Source organism: Sciurus carolinensis, chromosome 7 (genome assembly GCF_902686445.1).
Source record: "Sciurus carolinensis chromosome 7, mSciCar1.2, whole genome shotgun sequence".
Lineage (NCBI taxonomy): Eukaryota > Metazoa > Chordata > Mammalia > Rodentia > Sciuridae > Sciurus > Sciurus carolinensis.
Genome location: NC_062219.1, coordinates 146011998 through 146033620, shown reverse-complemented (window position 1 = coordinate 146033620; position 21623 = coordinate 146011998). Strand labels below are relative to the sequence as shown.

At 51.6% G+C, this 21623-nt stretch overlaps 1 protein-coding gene across 2 annotated transcripts in view; it reads right to left on the bottom strand.

Moving 5' to 3' along the window:
* Positions 1–21623, bottom strand: part of Jarid2 (jumonji and AT-rich interaction domain containing 2) — a 222721-nt gene that overhangs the window by 40626 nt on the left and 160472 nt on the right. For both annotated transcript variants that reach the window (XM_047559308.1, XM_047559309.1), the window contains 2 exons: positions 18562–18731; positions 4353–4529 (listed from right to left, as the gene is read on the bottom strand). In XM_047559308.1, the coding sequence (XP_047415264.1) occupies positions 4353–4529; positions 18562–18731 (347 nt within the window). The remainder of the gene's footprint in view (positions 1–4352; positions 4530–18561; positions 18732–21623) is intronic.

The window sequence follows — 21623 nt, the reverse complement described above, 5'->3', positions numbered from 1 at the left end:
GGCTGCTAAGTAAAGACCATGCGATGCCCAGGGAGTGGGAGCCGTGTGGGAATGCGCAGGCCAAGTGGGGAAGAGGCGCGGCTCTGGGAAACAGCAGGAGAGAGCCAGAAGGCCTGGGGGTGTCGGGAAGAAACCCATCAGGACACAGCACCTGGGCCAGTACCTGGGCCACATCTCCACCTTCCTGGAGCTCAGGTTGAGCGAGCAGAGGGAAACTGCAGAGCCCCGTGGGTTCCACAAGGACGGGACTCTAGGACCAGGCTGCAGGTGAAACCAAAGGCACCTCTAGCCAAGTCCTTCAGTTCAAGCACTGACAAGATCAAAAAAGAGGCTTGGAGGGTGAGCTTATCAAGGATGACCTCACTCTAAAGCTCCAAGCCAGATGCGCCAACTGCCAAAAACGCTACGAGCTTCATTTCCTAGAAAATACAACAAATTGTGCTGAGACTCCAGCACACCTTATACACAGCAGCTGAACACCCTCCTGCGAAAAGACAAAGGGAAGCCATCATCAAGAAAGCAGTCCGTAGGAGCAGACCCTCAGACCACCTGGCTGAGAGCGAGCAGGTCGATCTGATTGGCAGTGAGCTGATGTCAGAAGGGCCCTCCCATTTCTACAAGTTCCAATAAGGCAAGGGTTCTAAGTGTGAGGAGAGCTGGCCCCTTACCAAGCCAGCTGATTTCGGTCAGCTCCCTGTGGTCAAGAACTTCCACTGGAAAGGAGAAGACAGAAGGAGAGCCGGGAGGAAGGGGAAGGTGAGCAGGGTCAAAGTGGAAACGGCCAAGGCAGCAGGAGGGCTTCCTGGGCTCTTATCTGATGCACCCCTTCCCACGAGGCCTCCACCCGAGCCAAGGGACGTTCAGACCCGTCAGTGGAGGGAAAATACAAGGGTTAGTGGAACCCTTCTAAATCACCACAGTGCTGTTCTTCATGGTCTTAGTAGTGAAAATCTCAAAACACTTTTAAAAACGAGTGTGTGTGTGTGTGTGTGTGTGTGTGTGTGTGTGTGTCTATGCAGACAGACAGACTCGCTTCGCTCAGCTCTCGTGACGAAGGCAGTGGCCAGGGCAGGCTGCTGTCCTCTCCCTACAGCGAGGTCGCAGCCAGCCCCGGCCCCTCAGCACGTGCCCTACGCAGGCGCCCTGCAACCTGCCACCACTTACTCACCACCCCTCGGCCTAATCATCTGAAGCTCATGTGGAAAGAACCAAAGAGCCACGCGCCTCAAAGACCGTCAGTCAGAAGCTGACGCTGGAGAACCCCCAGTGGACCTGAGGCCTCCCCGGCAAGTCCTGGATCTGGGGTGAGCGGGAGCTGGAGGTGCAGCCCGAGTGCGTGAGGACATCAGGTCAGACATCACCAGCAGCAGGACCATGAGAGCACCTGCCCGGTCACGGAGACCGTCAGCTCCTGCAGGAGGCAGACACACTCCCCCCTGCGGACAGACAGACAGTCCCTCCTACCCCTGCGCCTCTGGACCTCTGTGAAGAGTGTATGCTGCATGCTCTCAAGTCCACGTGCTCGTCTGCTCCCGGGGACTGATTCCTCCAACTCTGATCAATTTTCCTCTGACACCAAACTAAACTGTGCTGCTGCCAGCTCACCGCATCTCCCACCTAAACTCACGCAGAGCCTGCTTCTCAGAATTAGAGCCCTTCCTCTGGCCTAAAGGCATGACGCTAATGAAGCCGACTTCCGCTGGAGCCTGCAGACCCAGGGTGGCCACACCATGGGGGAGATAGGCTCCTGACCCACAGCCGGGCCGCCGGGCCGCTGCTCCACCCTGTGCCTCTCAGGCTCTGCTCTTTTGTTCTCTGGGTTTTTTTGGGTGGTACTAGGGATCAAGCCCAGGGTCTGGAGCTCCATGAGGCAGGCACTCCAACACTGAGCTACACCCCAGACCCTTTCAAATCTTACAGACACAGGGTCTCACTGAGCTGCTGAGGCTGGCCTCACACTGGTGACCCTCCTGCCTCCACCTCACGCTGCTCTTGGGAAGCCCCTGGAAAGTTCATCTCCGCACCTGTGCCTGGATTCCAGGACTGTTGCTTTATATCAGCACCATCTCCCCAATCGAACTCCAAGTCCTTAAAAAGCACTCTGCTGTGTCCATATGCCACCTAAATACAGCCATAAGCAAGAGCGGGACAGTCGAATGTCACTGAGGGACAAAGCAGACGAGCCTGATGACCAGAGCAGGCGTGGAGGAGGCTGCTGTTCCAAGTGCACCTGCCCCCTGCGCCTGCTCCAGTCCTCGTGGCGCCCAGTGCAGACACTGACCGGCCGGCGAGACTGCTTGGACTGCTGACCCTGCCTTCGGAAGGAGGGCACCTCGACCTCGGAGGGCGTCCCAGGAGCCCAGGACTCCGGGGCACAGCGGGAAGCAGCACAGCACCTCCTGGCTGCCCCTCCTCTGGGCTCTGCTGGGCCAGGTCTCTGGGGACCACCTCTGCAATCACGCCACACCCTCCCCTGCCTCTTCAGACAGCTGCGCTCCACAGGAGGGCATCTCAGACAAGGGGCTCCCAGGGATAGCGGTGGTCCCGTAAGACTGGACTGGAGCTAAGACGTCCATCACCCAGGGACATCACGGCTACTCTGCCCGTGATGCTGTGGCACAACTGGCACGTCTGTGGTGCCGCTTTCAACCCACAGATTTGCGGTCACGCAAACGTCAGCACGTGCCATTAGAGTGTCCTCTCAACAATCCCGCCTCCTACTGAGGTGCTTACTGTGGGCGGAGCCGTCAGTTGTGACCCACATCCGCTTTTAAATTTTCACTCTATGGTAAACGGCGATGGTCACGCCAGCAGCAGCCGCATGTTCACCGCCCCTCCTGGTGGCAGTGAAAGCTGCCGAGGGGCAGCTACTGCAGGTAGGTCTGCACACGTGCCCAGTGCGAGGTTCGCTCGGCAGTGTCCCCTAGCTAGTGCTTCCCAGAATGGACCCCAGCGAGGTTCGCTCGGCAGTGTCCCCTAGCTAGTGTTTCCCAGAATGGACCCCAGCGAGGTTCGCTCGGCAGTGTCCCCTAGCTAGTGTTTCCCAGAATGGACCCCAGCAAGGTTCACTAGGCAGTGTCCCCTAGCTAGTGTTTCCCAGAATGGACCCCAGCGAGGTTCGCTCGGCAGTGTCCCCTAGCTAGTGTTTCCCAGAATGGACCCCAGCGAGGTTCACTAGGCAGTGTCCCCTAGCTAGTGTTTCCCAGAATGGACCCCAGCGAGGTTCGCTCGGCAGTGTCCCCTAGCTAGTGTTTCCCAGAATGGACCCCAGCGAGGTTCGCTCGGCAGTGTCCCCTAGCTAGTGTTTCCCAGAATGGACCCCAGCGAGGTTCGCTCGGCAGTGTCCCCTAGCTAGTGTTTCCCAGAATGGACCCCAGCGAGGTTCGCTAGGCAGTGTCCCCTAACTAGTGCTTCCCAGAATGGACCCCAGCGAGGTTCGCTAGGCAGTGTCCCCTAGCTAGTGCTTCCCAGAATGGACCCCAGCGAGGTTCGCTAGGCAGTGTCCCCTAGCTAGTGCTTCCCAGAATGGACCCCAGCGAGGTTCGCTAGGCAGTGTCCCCTAACTAGTGTTTCCCAGAATGGACCCCAGCGAGGTTCGCTAGGCAGTGTCCCCTAACTAGTGCTTCCCAGAATGGACCCCAGCGAGGTTCGCTAGCCAGTGTCCCCTAACTAGTGCTTCCCAGAATGGATCCCAGCGAGGTTCGCTAGGCAGTGTCCCCTAACTAGTGCTTCCCAGAATGGACCTGGGCACCAAAGGATGCGACCGAAGTCACCTCCCACACAGAGGGGGACGCCACCCACACTCCGTTCCTGGTGACCTCTGGCCAGGAACCTGTCCACACTCACGAGCTCAACGCCCTTCCTCCTCCTCGGGTCAGAAACCCTCTCCACCACGACCCTTGGTCTGGCCTTTCCAGTACAGCGACCGGCCGCCAGCCCTTCCCGCAGCCCGCGCATCACAGGAGCTGCCCTCTCTGGCGGCCAGATTTTCTTATTCCTGCCCTCGGTCTCCCGCCTCCCCTGGCCTCTAACGCTCGGGGAATAGTTCTAGTTCCCAGGGGCTGTCTCACTTCCCGGGAGGAAAGGTGTCCTCTCTCTCCAGCACATCCACCCGGGTCACAGTCATCGCCCTGCCGACCACGCCCCATCAGACCCGTCCCCTCTGGCAGGTTCCTCTTAACCTGCACGTCGCACTCCTCTTCACCGACTCTGGAACTCCCAGGGCTGCTCTCTGAGCCAACGACCTCTTTGCCCAGGAAGAGCCAGGTGCATGGCGAAGTCTCCAGAGCTGGCGCTGCCGCCACCTGGGCAGGAGCTGCCGGCTCTCCCTGCTCGCCCCGCGGGGGACCTACCATGCCCATTGTGAACGTGCTTGTGGGTTTTTCCTTTCCTGGGGGTGGACTGGCATGAAGATGAAGCGTTGTTGGTGGCTGTTTTGACGTCTTCTGTCTCGTCATCTTCCTCCTCGACGTCCTCCTCATCCTGAGAGCTTCCGAAATAAACCATACTGTTGGGCAGCGCGGGAGAACCTGGTGGGTAAAGAAAGACATCTCTTAAACACCAGCCTGACGCTCACCCCTTCCAAAAGGAGCACCCCGGCGGAGGCAGGAAGCCGCGAACCCAACCCTCAGCATGAAACAAAGCTATTCATCCAACTGCCACTTGTAATTTAATTTTCAAGTATTCCCCAGAAAATACAACTTCATTTGTGACCTTTTAACAAAATATTCCTGCCAAGGAAGAGACTAGTCTGCATTATGCATTTAACTTACTAGACTTTTTTTTTTTTTGGGTGCTGGGGATTGAACCCAGGACCTTGTGCTTGCGAGGCAAGCACTCTACCAACTGAGCTATCTCCCCAGCCCCTTACTAGACTTTTAAAATGAAAGAAAAGACAATCAGAGAAGGAAGTAATGAAAACAGAATCTAACATTCATTCTGCAGGCTGGTTTGGGGCCAGGGCCTTGCACGTGCTAGGCAAGCCCTCTGCCACCAAGCCACCCCAACAGCTCCTCCCCAACTTTTCTACTTCTATGAAAATAACATGGGCTGAGGTTGTGGCTCAGTGGAATAGCACTTGCTTAGCATGTGTGAGGCACTGGGTTCAATTCTCAGCACTGCATATAAATAAATAAAATAAAGGTCCATCAACAACTAAAAAATGTACTTTAAATTAAAAAAAAAAAAAAATCATGCCTTGTAGTCTAACAAGAGAATGAGATATGCGGATTCTCCAAAACCCTAATGCACTTAGAAGCTACTCTGACATGATTAGGCTAATGGGATGTAAAATTATTAAAATACATTCCTGCACAATGATAGTCAAAGTGCTGGATTTAAGAATAAAACAAAACATTCTCCTCAAAGAAGAAGCCACACCCTCACTCCGTTACATCTTAATATCCCCCTGTCTCCAATGCTGTTCTTTCTGTACTTTGGGGACACAGCACCAAAATAAGGTCCTTTTCAAACAGAAGTGCCAAACAGTTTTTCCTCATTAAAAAGAACGCTTCAGAAGGAGGTCAATGGCGTCGCTGGTACACTCTGTAGGCTAGAGGCTGCGAAAATCCAAAGGTCATCTTCAAGCTTCTTCGCTCTCAGGGTTTCTGGGAGAGCTCCCACCAAGCACTGAAGAGAGCAAGTGAAACCTCTCTCCTGCCCATCCCTCCCGCCTGAGTGAACTCTCCACAACATCAAGATGAATGCGAACAGCCAGGGTGCTCTCCCTCCAAAGAAGGAGGTCAAACTTCACGTGGAATGGTTAAAGCCACTCCTGTCCAGCATGGGCACTGCAGGCCCCTAACAAGGAGACAGGGATGAGCAAGCAGCTGAGGGTGCAGACTAACAGGCGCCTCCAGCCCTGCCTTCTGCTGCAGCCTTCCCACCACCCGCTGGTCTGCACACATCCCCGCTCCGAGCGCAGCCACAAATGCGCCCCTGCGCACAATGGAGCTGCATCCGTGTGACAAGCCTTGGCTGGTCTTTGCTCATTTCTCCTCTATAATCATTTCCATTCATAATCAGGTTCTCCAGAGAAGTCCTTAAACCTGACACAGACTTCAGAGAAATCATTTCAAACAAAAGTGAGACAGTAAATAAAGAGTTAAAAATTTACAGCTGGGCATGGTGACATGCGCCTGTAATCCCAGCTGAGGGAGCTGAGACAGGAGGACTGCAAATTTGAGGTCAGTCTCAGCGACTTAGTGAGGCCCTAAGCAATTCAGTGAGACCCCGTCTCAAAATAAAAAGGGTTCAGTGGTTAAGGGCTCTGGGTTCATTCCCAATACCAAAAAAAGAAAAGACAAAAACAAAAGAAGAATTTCCCCAAGAAAAGAAAGAAGAAAATATCTAGCTACATTTCCACCTGTACAAATTCTTGTTCTAAACAGTTTTACAATTAGCACAAGACTGACTAGGAAAAAGGAAGCTACGCTTCCTGGCTTCCCCAGAGGGGGATGCAGTCAGGGTCTGTTCCCAGGTATGTCCAGGGCCCCTTCCACAGCCAGATCTTCTGTTACAGATCCACGTCCCATTCTGGCATGCCCGCACGCGCGCGCACACACACGCCAAGGAAAGTGCTGCGTGTTACACAACAGCACCCAACCACAGAGCAGAGACTGGTGTCTGGGCACCTGCAGCTCAAGCGCCCTCTTCTGCACACTCGGAGCCTGCCACATTCCACACCACCTGAGGGGGCGCCGAGGACAGGTGGTGTAGGCGCGGCAGGAACCAGGAGGGCGAGGAGGAGATGGAGAAGTGCTGAGGAGGAAGCACCCTTGCAGCCTCCTCCTCCCACAGCAGAAAAGGCAGCCGAAGCCTCCAGGAGCGACGTGAAGACGGGGAAAGAGATCTGATAAAAATGTTCCACTTCAAGACAATCAGGTAAAAATCCAGATGGAGCATGTGAAAAATAAGCAAGGAATTAACTTCCACCTAACAGTTTGTATAAAACTCAAATCCTACCAAAGCAGCACGCAGCGATTCGCGTTCCTTAAACCCGCAATGCCGAAGAGAGAATGGGGCGAAGGCAAGTCTGCGTCCCGAGACCCAACAAGTGCATGCTCAGCGTGGGTTTCACGCTGCTGTAAAGGAAGCATGCATCAGTCAGCTTCGGTTACTGTGGCAAAACACCTGACAGACTACTACGGGGGTGAGGGTGTGATTTCCCACAGTTCTGGAAGTTCAAACTGTATGAACAGGTGCAGGCTTTGGCAAGAGAAAAACTGCTCTGGGGAGTCAGGAAGCAGAGTCCAGTGGGACACGCTTGCTCCTTTTATAACAACCCTCTCCACGAGCTACCAACAGGTCCACAAGAGCTACTCAAGCCTTTCAGGGACAGGGTCCCCACCAAGACCTACAGACCACAGCTTGGCCACAGCTTTTAAAGTTCACCTCCTCCCAATCCACAGCCCTGGAGAACAAACCTCTAATCACATGAATCTCTGGGGGACACACACTTACACCATACTTAAGCCTTCGTTACACAAGGCAACTTCTTCAAAACAAGAAGAACACAGCCAATCTTATGAATGAGCCTGTTTTCACATCTCCTTCGCAGGTCGAAGGCTAAGAAAAATCAAAGACAGGAAGCGCAGGACCAATGGAGAGGAGTGGATGGACCCTCCAAGGAACTTGCTCTCAAACTGAAGGCTTTGCAGAAAGCAACGTGATCACCCAGTTAGAGATGCCCAACGACAGGATCTCCTCTGAGTATGGGCACACCGGGGGTAAAAGCAGACTGCCTTCAACCTAAAAGGTGATTGACTTTGGATGATGGAAATGTTGGCCTGGACCTAGAGGTACAAAACCCAGATGGGTCAGACACAGCCTTCCAAGAGAAGGAAGATGGCAGAAAAGGAATGAGCTCCAGGTGTGGAGTCAGTTCACCACCGGAGAGAAGTTCCCTCAGTTCAACAGCCATCTTGGACACACTCTTTCCTCTTGCAAGTACTGAAGACAACAATGTCCCTCTGAGCTGGATGGAACCTGTCCTTCATGCATCCTTCTCCAAGATGCTATGGCCAATCCATTCGCTGCCTGTTTAACAGGAGGGATTCACCAACCATGAGCAGCTGCCCAGGGAAGCACAGCCACCCAGAACTGGGCTGGGCCCTCCTCTGCACCTCACCAACCAGCTAATCCAACAGACACAGGAACAAAGGACTAACTCCCAACAGTCCATATTCCATAGTGCATATTCATCTGCAAACAGACAGAGACCAAACCAGCGCTCCGGACTCTAAGAAACCACAGTACCAGCCAAAATGAAGCCACAGCAGCCTCTTGCTTTGTCAGGGCAAAACCAGTCAAATCATCTCTTACTACACGCCCTGCTTTGGATCTGGAGCGCCTGCAGCTCATGTGTTAAAATCAAGGTCCCAATACAGTAAAGGGGAGAGGTGGGGTTTGGGGGCAATGATTGAATTGTGGGAGTTCTGACCTTGTTGGTGGATTAATCCACCATTTGGTCACACAAAGTCATTTTTAATCTTTCTCTGCCGATGCTTTACCACTTACAGATGCTGGCAGACTGGGTCGGCATCATAACTGGGAGTTCTATTAAAGAAACTTAATTCCTCCAAATGTCAGGCAGGACAGTCCTTTGAAAAGCTCGCTGGGTGGAGCACCCAGGGCAGTGAGGACAGAGAAGCAGGAGCCAGGGATTCACAACAGGAAACACCTTTGGAAGAAACTTCCCACGGCAGGATTACCGACCCACTGATCAGAACAGCAGCAAGGATGGTGACAACAAGGGGGTCTTGAGAAGGGTTCAGGGACCCCACAGCCCTTTCATTCTCAGGGTGGATTCTCCATGTTCAGACACAACCCCCTGCATGACATCAAGGTCATGAGAGAGGCTGACTCATCACATGGAAATGCATCATCTCTCTCCTGTACAAGCTGTAGTCTTAAAGAAGCCATCAATGAAAGATCAATGAGCAGTTTTTTTATTGGGGGTAGGGGGGTGCGCGCAAGGCACAGACACAGGACTGTGTATTTTATACTCAATGATGACAAATACAGTTTCCTATTAAAATTACAAGCATATTTTCTGCCCTGATTATTCAAGTGCATTAGCAAATGTGAAAAAAAAATCTGAACTTGGATCAGATAAGAGGAATCAGGAGTACGGCATGCATCTGCGCTTTGCCAAAGCCGTATTTCATTACTTTTCAGAATTAGCTGGCAATGTCTCCACAATATTTACTGAAGTGCAAACCAAATGTTTTCATCTGGACAAAAATCAAACTGTGGCATGTTACAACCACAACAGAAATCATTTTAATCCAAAAGCTTGCTTTCTCTAATTTGGGCTTTGGTTTCTATAAAGTTGGATTCTTCTCCATGAATTATGTACACAGACAAACCCTCCTTCCCATTATCTTCCCTCCCTCGACCAGTTCTTAATCTTAACAAACTAAACATAGCTCAGATCTGTCCTGGAAAGACCCTAAAGGGATTCCCTTGTAGGCAATCATTTAGCTGGAGAGTCAAATTCCAGTGCTTGACCCAGTTACCACGAGGGCAGGCCCAGTGAGCTGGCATTCCTCAGGAATCAACCTTAGGATGCACAGAGAAGGGAAAGCAATCAGTCCTTATTATCTCATTTGATTTAAAACATGAAACTCAGAGGGAACTGGTAGGTACCAAGGAGAGGCAAGAGGGAGAGTTACCTCGATCTCCAGCTGGAGGAGGAGGGAAGCTCCATCCCAGGAGGAGAAGCAATACAGCTACCTAGAGCATTAATCCAACCATGTTGGTGTCAGCACTGTCCTACACACCAGGGACCCAAAGAGGCCTCAGGTCTATGCTCCGCGCACACACACACGCACACACACACACACACACACACACACACACACGCGCAGACACCACAGGGCAGCTACAGCAGGCTGCGTGGACATCTCGCTGGTCCTTCCAGGTCAGCCTACAACTCCCAAGGGAAGAATTCACAACAGGGTTTGCCAAGCATCACCTGAACACAGGCATACTATCCTAAAATTACTTGCCACATCCAGACCCTCCAAGCGCTCTGACTTTCCTTAAGGTGTTCACATTCAAGTATTAAGCGATGTACCTCCACTGTACCAACAGAACAGCTGGGACTTCTCCTGAAGACATTAACAATGTGGTAAAATTAAGGTGTTCACCTAAAGTCACCCAAGACACCAACAGGCATATGTGCAGCAGGCTTCGGGGTAACAGTCCTCCACACTGAAGGCCACACACAAAGGGAGCGCCTGCATCTTACTGAAGGAGGAGCTGCCTGTCAATCATGCCCATCATGGAACCAGGCTTCCCTTTAATACATGCATATCAAAAAAATATGCCAACCATAGAAAGGCACTGCACAGACTCCAGAACTCCAAGATGAAGGCTTCACTCCAGCGGTCACTTTCGTATCAGGAGACTTGGTTTTCTGCCTGCAGAATGCATGTGACCTATGTCTTCAGACACAGCGGGTCTCCGGACCCCAAAGGCTGCCAGGCAGCGGACACGAAATCACCCAAGCAACTCACGCTGGAGTGGTGGCCTTGGGCTGCTTGAGAGGCTCAGGTGCCAGGCAGCTCACGGCTGTAAGACCTCACACCCTGCGTGGTGAGGGAACTTCCCCAGATGAAAGGTAAGCAGGCTGTGGCCAGGATCTAGGAAGACTAGACACGCAAAGTGAATTCAGTGGTTAGAAAACTCCAGAGAGCGAGGACATGAGAGAACAGGTCGGCTACACAAAGGTCTTTTTCGAAGAATGACAGATAAAGTAACAAGTTTTCGGTCAGAGGGCTCAGCTTGGGCACTGGCCTAAGTGTGCACACACACGGGTATGTCTCTCTGATCCCCAAAATGGGTAATTTCCTACGTTAGGGAACATGTTCTATCTGCAAGACCCTAAATACAAGGGAGTCAGCAATGAGAATATGATGGGTACCAGTTACCCCCCAACAGCCCACTCAGGCTGATCTGTCACCTCAGAAATTAAAACCTGGAACACCCCTCCAGTCCTTCCCAATATCCACTACACAGGTGGCTTAACAGATACAGGAGCACACTTCCATCTGATGTCAGGAGGTCCGAGGTTCCCTTAATCTTAGCAACACACAGATCACACCAGGCACAGCCAAGACGGGGCTCCATCTACATCCTTTCTAGCCATCTTGAACTGACATGTTAAAACAGGGAAAGGGAAATTCACCAACCTACAGTCTCTGCAGACCACCCAAGTCTGTATGTGCCCTGGAAAGCCAAGGCAGCTTCCTCGGATCCCCACACTGAACACTCGCCATGTTTTCTGCAGGACAGGGACACCTGGGACTTTAGAGCCATCCAGGGAATGAAACCCCCACAGCATCAAGGGCTTTCCCCACTTGCCTTGTCTTAATGGGTTTCGTAAAGCTTAAGAACTACTGAAGGATCTCTCTGTACACAGTGAGGCCAGCGAGGATTCTGACCACATGCTGAGCCTGCGCCAGCAGCCCTGGTGGGGCAGGAAGCCTGCTCGACCTTCCAGGAGAGCAGGCCTGGGCAGAGGCCAGCTGGCCTGGAGCAAGGCCAACCCTCAGAGCCAAACGTCTTGGCGCCTCTGCTGATCAAGGTCACAGAGCAATTAAAAGGGATTCATCCTTCTCCTCCTCACATCAAGAATCCCAAGGTTTCATATTTCTTCATTATGAGCTGATAAACTATCCGAGCAAATAAATCACTTGCTCAGCAGAACCGAGACACTGGGGAAAACCAAGCAGAGAGAGCTGGTTTGATAAGGAGAAAGCAGAGGGCAGGGTGGCCACAGAAACCCCCAGGGCAGTGACAACTCCACTCTCATTGTTGCTGTTCTCAAAAATTAAGATGCAACACCCTGCAGAAGGGACCACGGGAGAGTGTGTATCACCGTGACCATGTGCCTTCCTCCCCGAAGAGCATGTGTAATGTGGAGTATTCCCATTCTGCTCAGGGAAGTTCATTACCAGTGCCATGGCGCTCCTTGCAATTGGGAGACTGCTTAATTGCTTTCTAGCAGGTTAATCCCCTTTCATTCTGTGACCTCTAAATCACCCCAGACTTCTGCATTTGCCCTACTTATAATTCTCCTCCTCGACACCCAAGGCCAGTAATAAATCAAACTATGTGCTCCTTGCCAAAGGCCCACGACCATCTTCAGGGGAGACTCCACAGTGCACTGGCTCTTCTATTACCCGCAGTGATTTCGGGGGTCTTTTACCTGAGTCCATTCTGTTCTCAAGTCTAATCCTCTTCTTCCCCAACACGTCTGTAGGGAAGAAACCACTGAGAAACAGCAAGGAAAGGTACTTGGATGGCGACCCCAGCACCTCAGGGGCTGCGCCACACCCGGTGCCACCTTACCCCAACCCCCCAGCAGATGTGTGCAGAGAGACTGAATACCCGCTTTAAGGGGCTGCTCGGCCGACAAGGACGGAAGCCTCCTACTCGCCCTCTGCCTCACTTGTACAATCACCCCCAAAACCGGCTCCTGGGCGCCTCGGTCACTTTCAGGAGAGCACCAGGGTCATCTTCCCAACCCACTGGGCAGATCCAGTCCTCTCTCAGCTGAAGAGCCTCAGTGGTACGTCCAGCCTGGGGGCTGCGGGACGTGGCCTGTGTCCTTGCTCCTAACAGCAAGCCGCCCCATGGAGGCTTCCGCAGCATTTCTCCCCAGCCCCAAAGCCTTCGGATACACTCTAGGAGAGCCACCTGGAAGGCCCCTTCCCAGCCACTCAGGAACAGAGTCCCTCCTGCCTCCACCAGGCGCACCCTGCCCGCCCCAGCACCTTCAACACCCATACACCTCCGCTGTTCCACCACCCCCCGCTTCTGCTTTCCTGTGCCTAATCTCTGTTTTCTAAGTGTCTAGCATATAAAAAGGGTTCAATAAAGGTTTGCTGAATTAATGAGCGAATGAATGACAGCTGATCACGGAAGATTTTGTAAGACAGGGGAAACAAAAGGCAGGCATCCCAAAACAAGACAGCACTGCCTCACAATGGCTGACGGCAAGGATGGGTACTGGGAATCCCCCTAAAAGGCTCTTCTTGCCTGGCCAAGCTGGGATGCTGAACGGCGTGACAGTCACGGTCCGCAGAACGATCGGTGTGCGTTTGTGCGCAAGCTTCAGGAGTCCCCTATGGGAGACCCCTCATCTGCAGTGCCCCATAAAGAGGAAAATGTAAATAAGAGAATCATTTAACCTGCCACTGCTCTGCTGCATTAAGCTCTTAAATCTCTTAATAATTATAGTCAGAACAAAGAGAGGAAGACAGAACTCATTAAGAACAACGAGACGGGTGACGGGAACGAGCGGTGGCACACACCGCGCACACAAACCCTCTCCCCACGCAGACCAGACCCAGAAGATGCTGATCGCGCTTCCGGCAAGAGAGGTGTGGCCCCTGGAAGCCACCAGGGAGAGGGGGCCCTGCCACCTGCTCACTCCATCCTCTCCCTTGGAAACTCCAGGGCATGACAAGCAGGAAAGGAAAAGGCCTCTCCAAACTTGGCTGATGGGCTTAAGTACCATAAGGCAGAATTTAAAAAAAAAAAAAAAAAAAAAAAAAAATTGAACCCAGGGGGGCTTAACTTCTGAGCTGCATCCCCAGACCCTTTTCTTTATTTTGAATCAGCCGAGGCTGACCTCGAACTTGCAATCCTCCTGCCTCCACCTCCCAAGCTGCTGGATTAGAGGCGTGCGCCACCACAACACCAATTGTTTAAAATAAAACATAAAAAAACACTGAAGCTTTTTTTAACCCAGCAGGACCAGCTGGCATGTTTCCGCATCCACGCTAGGCCCACTATTAAGAGTACAGGTGCCCACTTCCAGGAAGACACTGAGTGGGGCCTCTAGGAGACAGGAAGCCGGGTTTGCTAGTGATCCCAAAGGACAGAGAACTTCATTCCTGCCTCCCCACCCTCACCACCTACCCTCCTCGATATTCCAAACTAGCGCAGAAACCAATAAAGCTCATCACTGGGGACTGGAGAAAGAATGGCGTGTGTTCCACATGGCCACAAACATCACCACCAGGTCTTTGGTTTGATTCCTTCTTTATTTCTGCAACCTGACTTTTCCCCTGTAAGTAATGAGCTTACTAAAGACTGCCATCTCTACCCCTACTGTGCTGCTGTCACCCGAGGGTGACGGACTGACTGAACATCCCACGTTGGGCATGAGGTTTAGGGTTCCACAAGCTCTATTTGGAATCAGCACCAAATAAGATGACCTGAAATAAGAATGCAGGTCCCAATTCCCATCAACCTGGCCTGAAGAGGCTTCAGAGCCGGCAGAGATTTAACTGAGGACATGCATCATCAGCTGTCACTATCAAATTAGGAAACACCCACAACATGGAACAGGCCACAAGGCAGGCAGGTATGAGACACAGAAACCAAAACACAATCCAAGGTCATTTCAGGAATTTTAAGCCATGCTTGTGCACGGAAGGTGCGCTTGGCAAGACATGGGAACGACAGTAGTCTCCAGCTGGCGCAAGAGGCCGTACTGAGTTTACTCTCCTGCAGACTTTTCTGTGGATATTCCCAAAAGGAACCAGAAATACTTTCATGACAAGAGTTAGACACCTTTTTAAAATTAAAACTGAAGGGAAATTATTAAAGTAGTACATTACAGGGATCATCGACATAACCCCTCTATAATTCAAAATATGAATTTTGATAAGGTCAAGCACTTACATATTAAAATACACCATCTAATCCACCCAATTCCGTAGCCACACCATGCATCACACACCATGTCTATCATTTGGGGTTTGTTCAGCCACATCGGGTAAACACACCTGATCTAACAAAACATATTTGTTTTGGTACAGGGGATGAAACCCAGGGGCACTCAAAACTGAGCCACATCCCCACCCCTTTTTGAGACAGGGTCTAACTAATTTGCATAGGGCCGTTGCTAAGTTACGGAAGCTGGCCTTGAACTTGCGTTGCTCCTGCCACAGCCTCCCTGGGATTACACCATGCCCAGCTCCAAAACATGTTATTTTATAACTAGAATGACTCTCATTTTTAATACCTCAGATGTAAAAACTAGGAGAAAAAGTAAAAGAGTGTAAGTCTTTATTTTAGACCATCTTTAAAAATAGGTCAATATTATTGCCTGATTCAAAAGTGAAGGAATAAATTTCCAAGACTTGGCGCATTTTTGCAAAATTGTTTTACATATCTCCTAAGTTTCTTATTTAGACCGTGTTGCATCTGACATCTCAAAGAGGTAAACTGGGTTGATAATGCTCTTTGTGTACAACCTTGAAACCTCAAAGCGGTGCGTGGCAACATTTTCTCCAGGTGCAATGTCTTTGTTTTCTTTTTAATTCTTTTCCTTCAGAGTACCACTCACGGCAATTCTGACACCCAAATACCTTTCCTAAGAAGAAGTAATCAACAGTTATGTCACGGTGCCCTTTTAGAGCCCACGGCTCTCAATGCATCAAGAAGATGCATGACCCGGGTCACAGAATAGAGTCCCGTCACATCACAACAGAGCTTTAATGACTGAGCTGAACTCCCCGAGCTGCTGACATACCCGCCCCACTCACCCCACAAGCCTGGGAGCACACCTGCCCAGCCCCGAGGTCACCAGCCACTCTCCTCTTACCTCCATGTCCCCTGCCCCCAGCAGCAGATGCCACCCCCCATTGTACCACTTCCCTTCCATCTTCACAATCAACACTTAGGAACCACAGACTCTTCCCACAAGAAGCTCTGTGAAGATCAGCACAGAGAACTGGTGGCAAGTCCAGCACTGCCCTCCCTTGAAGGCCAGGTGAGCCTCAGCTGAGGGAGGGGAAACTGAAGAGTCTCCAGGGACTATCGACAAGTAGCATCCAGCAAACCTCAGCTCTTCAATTTCCCCTCCCTAAAAATTTACCTAGTGTCACCTGATGAGGTGGAGCAACCACCAGGCGGGGTGAGAGGAGCCACGTTCTAAATGGGGAGCGGGGGCAGAAGAGGCAGGAGGTGGGTCGTTCTAAAAACAGAGTGAGCCGACGCGGAAACACAGCCAGGATTCTCAGTGAAGAATGAGAAAAGCTGGAGACCTTTGGTATCAAACAAATTGGAAGATAGGAGTGTTCACAGAGCTCGAGATACACACCGAGATACACTCAAGCAGAACGTGTGTGCATGCACGCACACAGGTGGGCACACACCACCCGAGCCCATGGAGAGCACCCACGACGAACAGTAGTCTATTAGCTTCCAGGACACCCAAAGCCCAGGTCTTGGTTTCTCAACATCAGTTGCCAGTAAAACAAACCAGGGCAGCTTTGAGAAATGGCCAGCTGGGGACTGAAGGCGAGAGGGCACAGACGGGCCTGGAACAACCACACTTCAAGCAAGGCTGAAGGACAACAGGGGCATGTCACAAGGACAAGATGGCCAGCTGCAAGAGCTCCCAGTGAGTTGGGATGATCCCGACATCAAAGTAACAGTAACAGAGCACCACCCTCTGCGTAAAACAGGAGATGAACAGAGATGAACAGAAGTGGATTGGGAGGCCCGGCACGGTGGCGCACACCTTAATCCCAGAAGGTTGGCGGGGGTTTGCCTGAGAAATGAAAGATGAAGATGTACAGTGTCAAAAAACCTTCCAATTTATGACTCGGGTACTGCACAGGTTGAAATGAGTAACTTCACATTGGAGGCTCCTCACAAACCCACCCTAACGGATGACCAACAAGACCACCACCTAAAAAGGGGACGAAGGACCCTATGGCAGGAAGAATCATGTTGAACCTCAGCATCCCTGCCCAAAACACAAAGCCCGACTCCAATTACACAGGAGCGCCAAGCCATGCAAACTGAGGACATTCTACAAAATATCTGGCCTGTCACTCTCAAATCTCAAGGCCATAAAAACATAGCCTGAGGACCTGTTCCACACCCAGCAGGCAACACAGCACAACAGAAGGCAAGGCTAATCCTGAACAGGGTTGGTGGATACCACAAAACACCAGCGGGGAGGTCTACTCCTGTGAAGGTCCGACCCGAGGTTTACAGGGGAATGTCCCCCTGGAGGGCACCACACTAGTGTGCTGACAGCAACGGCACAAAAGGCAGGCACACGGAGCGCGGGTGGATGCTGGCCGAGCTGTGCAGTTTCACCGTCTGCATGTTCAGCATGCGACACAAATCCCACCATTACGCACAGCTATTCGGCACCAAGAAACAATGTGGAAAGAGGGGAAAAGGTAATACTCAACCAAGTTCAGAAAAAAGTTACCTGCAATAGGCTAAAGTCCTTTACCACACACACACACACACACACACACACACACACACACACACACACAGTTTTAAATACAGAGCACTGAACTTCCATGCAAGCAATAGCAGACTCTCCTCTCAGTCACCCTCTTCTCAAAGAAGCTCACCCAAGGAACACTCCAAGTCAGGGCTTCCTGGCTCCTCCCCATCCAGCCCCTCAATGTCCTCCAGAGACTCCTCCATCTATCCATCCATCCTGGATATTCAGCCAGAGGCACTTTACCACTGAGCTACACCCCCAGTCCTTTTCTTAGCTTTTGAGACGGAGTCTCTCATTAAGCTGCCCAAGCTAATCTGGAAACTGCAACCCCCCTGCCTCAGCCTCCCCAGTAGTGTGTGATCACAGGTGTGCACCACCATGCCTGGCTTCCCGACAGTCTTTGTTATCCTTTCCTCAACTCTTAGAAACTTGGTTCCATTTAAATCCAAACCTACCTCTCCTTCCTTCACGACTGATCCCAATCTCACCCTCTGTGGGGGGACTGGTCAGGTACATGAATGGATATTTCCACTGCTACCAACACTGAGAAGGTACTGCTACTCGTTCTCACATCAGAGCACAGGCTAGGACAACAGGAAGCCCTCAGTCAAGCATGGCGGACTCACAGGCCTGAGGACACCTGAGGCCAGGGACTCCACGACCAGCCAAGACAACCCCACGGCGGGGGACACAGAAAGAAAAGTTAACAGTGTGTGTGTCGAGGTGGTGGCAGGGAGGGCAGCTTCCAAGAATGGTCAGCAGAACTTAAAAACTAAAGCTATAAAGTGTGGTCAGGCGCGGTGGCACGTGCACAGCTGTTATCGCAGCAGCTCGGGAGGCCGAGGCAGGAGGAACACCAAGTTCAAGTCAGCCTCAGCAACTAAGCAAGACCCTATTCTCAAAATATGAAGGACTGAGGGTGTTGTTCCATGGTAAAGGACCATGGGTTTAGTCTCTAGTGTCAAAAAGAGAAAAATCAGACCACCATCCCAAAAACTCTACAATGAGCAGAGCCATTCACGCATTCATCCCCTGAAAAGCCAAGGAGGGGATCTGAAAGTCACATGAAAATAGGAGAAACATGAGACGCAAGGAGCAGCTGGTTCGAAACGCCAGAGTGTAGGATTCTGAGTAGGATTCCTCACTTCAAATCTCCCCCAACCAGGCTGGGACTGGGGATGAGCCCCAGCGCCTCGGAGAGGATGGCCAAGGCCCAGGCCAGTGCCCTCCCATCCTCCTTGCCCCAGCGGGCAGCTCCCACGGACAGCCGGGCAACACGGGCTCACCTCGAAGGCAGAGAAAGGTAAGAAAGTCTTCCGTCTTAGGCTTCCTTTTGGAGAGGTCAGAAATTTGAGTAGCTGGCGGGGGTAGCAAAGGCTCCACGACCTTCACTGGAGTTGTGCTGGGGCTATTCGGCTGAGATTGAGCAAACTTCCTTTGTGCTTGCAGCCTGGGCCTGCGAGAGAAGAACACAGTGAGACTCATTAGGCAGAGACCAGAGGAGCAGACCCTCGCGCAGCCACAAAACCACGGCACTCCAGGAACCAGGGGCACCCCTCAAGCAGACCTTTGTTCTAATTCAGGTTCTATTTCTCTCACACTCTCATAAACCACACAGGCCTGCTTTAAAGCACAATGAGTTTGTGAAGGGCTGCAATGAACACTTGGACACAAAGTATGTGCCGCGTGTGCTAAGTGTACGCATGTGCAAACTACGTGTGTGCGTATGTACTTCAAAAACAGCAAGCGATGACTGAGGGTGCGAACGGATGCATTCCCTGCTCTTCTATCTGGGCCAGCAGTGAGGAAGACGTTCAGACTCCGAATTCATGGAGCATCCAAAGCCTCCACTGAACAAAGTCCCTCCCGACTGCGACCTGACCGCGGGCCACCTTGGCCCACTTATCCTACACTCTCCCCGTTTTCTAACCTAAATCAGGAAGCCTCCCCACCCCACCTTCTGAAATCAGCCAGACAAGCACACCTAATTCAAGGAGATGTCTTCTTAGTGTAACCAACCCCAGGAAACCACAGTCCCACCCCCACCCCACCTCCACCAGTAGGGTGGAATGCAAACTCCTTAATCAGGGATTCAAAAACAGACCCGTTCCCCACTCAGATCCCACTGCAGAACCACACTCATCAGCACTTCCTCCTCTACACGCCTTTCATCTGAAAGGCCACATGAGCCAGGTGAGCCAGGTGAGCCCTCCTGGATTCTCCAACGGTTTCTCCACGTCTTCCCTAACACCGTCGTAGCCAAGAGTGGACTTTCCTTACTGCACCAAACACACTGTCACAGTTTAACTTTATGCAAGAACTGACCTGACATTCATCACTGGCATAACACTAGCTCTTCCTTCACTGCAAAAACCTCAATATTTACCAGGGCCACAGCACCTCTGTGGGTGATTACACGCTTCTGGACTGCTTCAGGCTAGCCATCTGGACCTTCTCATGGCTGAAGAAAAGGCACTGGAGGGCAGAACACAGCAGAAAGAACCAGGCAGCAGCTCCAGGCCCAGGGCCTAAGGTACGTCTGTGAGAACCCCAAAACACCGAGGGACTGATAATGCTACCTAACTCAAATCAATCCAAAGAACAGAACTCAGGTCGTTAATGCAATGTGAATACATCTTCCATGGCAATCTTATTGCTGGGAGATCATAAAATAGTAATGAGCATAGTATATAAAAAGTAGCAAGCACAGTAAACTTCTGAAGCTTAAAACCCCATGACATTTATGAATAGCATTGTTTAACAAAACAATACAGCAAAACTGTATTTTTACTATGTGCAAGTTAATATCTTAAATTTTAACTTCATAAATTCACCATCCCCCAAAAAATACTAAGTGCCACGTGTTGGGAGGCACCTGTCCCTCCTGCACTGCCTGATGAGTAAGAGTCGTTTCTCTGCATCAACTCAGCTCTCCTCAACTTCCTCGTGCCCTGGCCAGTTAGCTACTCATCCTCTCCAAACTTTGATCATGTTCCCAGCACTGACACGGGTCACAAGGAGACAGCGCAACTCCTCAGCTACCCTTTAAAAATATCCCTGCTCACGGAAGCACTCACATCCATGCAAGGTCAGTGGGAGGCATTCCCACTAACAAGGGGGACAGCTGGTCACCGCACAGAAACCCTCCACATTATAGAAGGAAGGGAAACGAGCAACCCCGCCGAGCATCCCTGCCTTCAACCGCCTGCCTATAACCTGGGGAGCTAAGCAGAGGAGGCGCCTGCAGAGGGGAGGCTGGAGTCCAGGCACAGGTGTGGGAGCACGCGTGATACAAGGGCACTGGGGAGCGCAGCTGCACGAACCATCTGAGCCCAAGAGGAGTCCTGGTTAGAACAGTGAAGGGGGAAGCAGCCTGCTGCCAATGGATGGGGGCTCTCGAACACGGGATTCAAACACGGAAAACTCAAAGTCCAAATTCCTCGCAAGATTCAAAACGTACAGAGTCACTGGGTGAAAGCGCTCCAAGTGTCTAAAGGCTCACTCCCCGTTTCTGCCTTTAGTCATGGCACCCAGCTGCAGCCAGGCCTTGGGCAACACGGATCAGAGGAAAGACATGAGCCAGTCAGAAAGCCGCAGTGCGGCCTGGGGCCAGAGCCCATGAACTCCCGTGCTCTCACACACCAGCTTCCCTCCCACCCTTCCACCTGTTGAAAACAGTTTTGTTTGTGTTTCTAATTTAGAAAAAAATGGACTAATTTGTTTGTTCTACTGAAGGGGAGGGGGCATGCCTGGGACTTTAACAGGGGCACTTTACGGTAGGCGCCCCAGCCCTTGTTAGGGTTTCTTTTTGAGACTGGGTCTCACTAAGTTGCTTGGGGTCTTGCTAAACTGCCAAGGCGGGCCTTGAACTCATGATCCCCCTGCCTCAGCCTCCCATGTCACTGGAATTACAGGTGTGCGCCTCAGCTCCTAGCTCTACTAGAATTTTTAATTCCCAATTCCATAATCTAAATGGATACAGTTCACACTGAGTAATGCAGGAATTTTATAGATCTACTGCCTACACAAGAACAGGAATTTTAAGTGTTTCCTGCTTAAAAAAAAAAAAAAAAGTCCCCCACTGAGCAGCCCCAATGAGACAATGACATGCCCATGCCAGAGTGGGGCACAGTACCTCACAATCCCAGGACCTCAGCGAGAAAGTGCTCCTGCCAGAAACTATGAAAAACAAAGTGTAACAAATTTAAAAGTGGCAGCAAAACAAACGACCACTCAGGGCAGGAAGCTTGGCTCCCCAGTGATGAAGCAACCGCCACCCAGAGGAAACCAGGAGCTAGGTGTCCGGCGTGGAGCTTCCCATCCCACGGGCCCACGGGGATCACAGGTG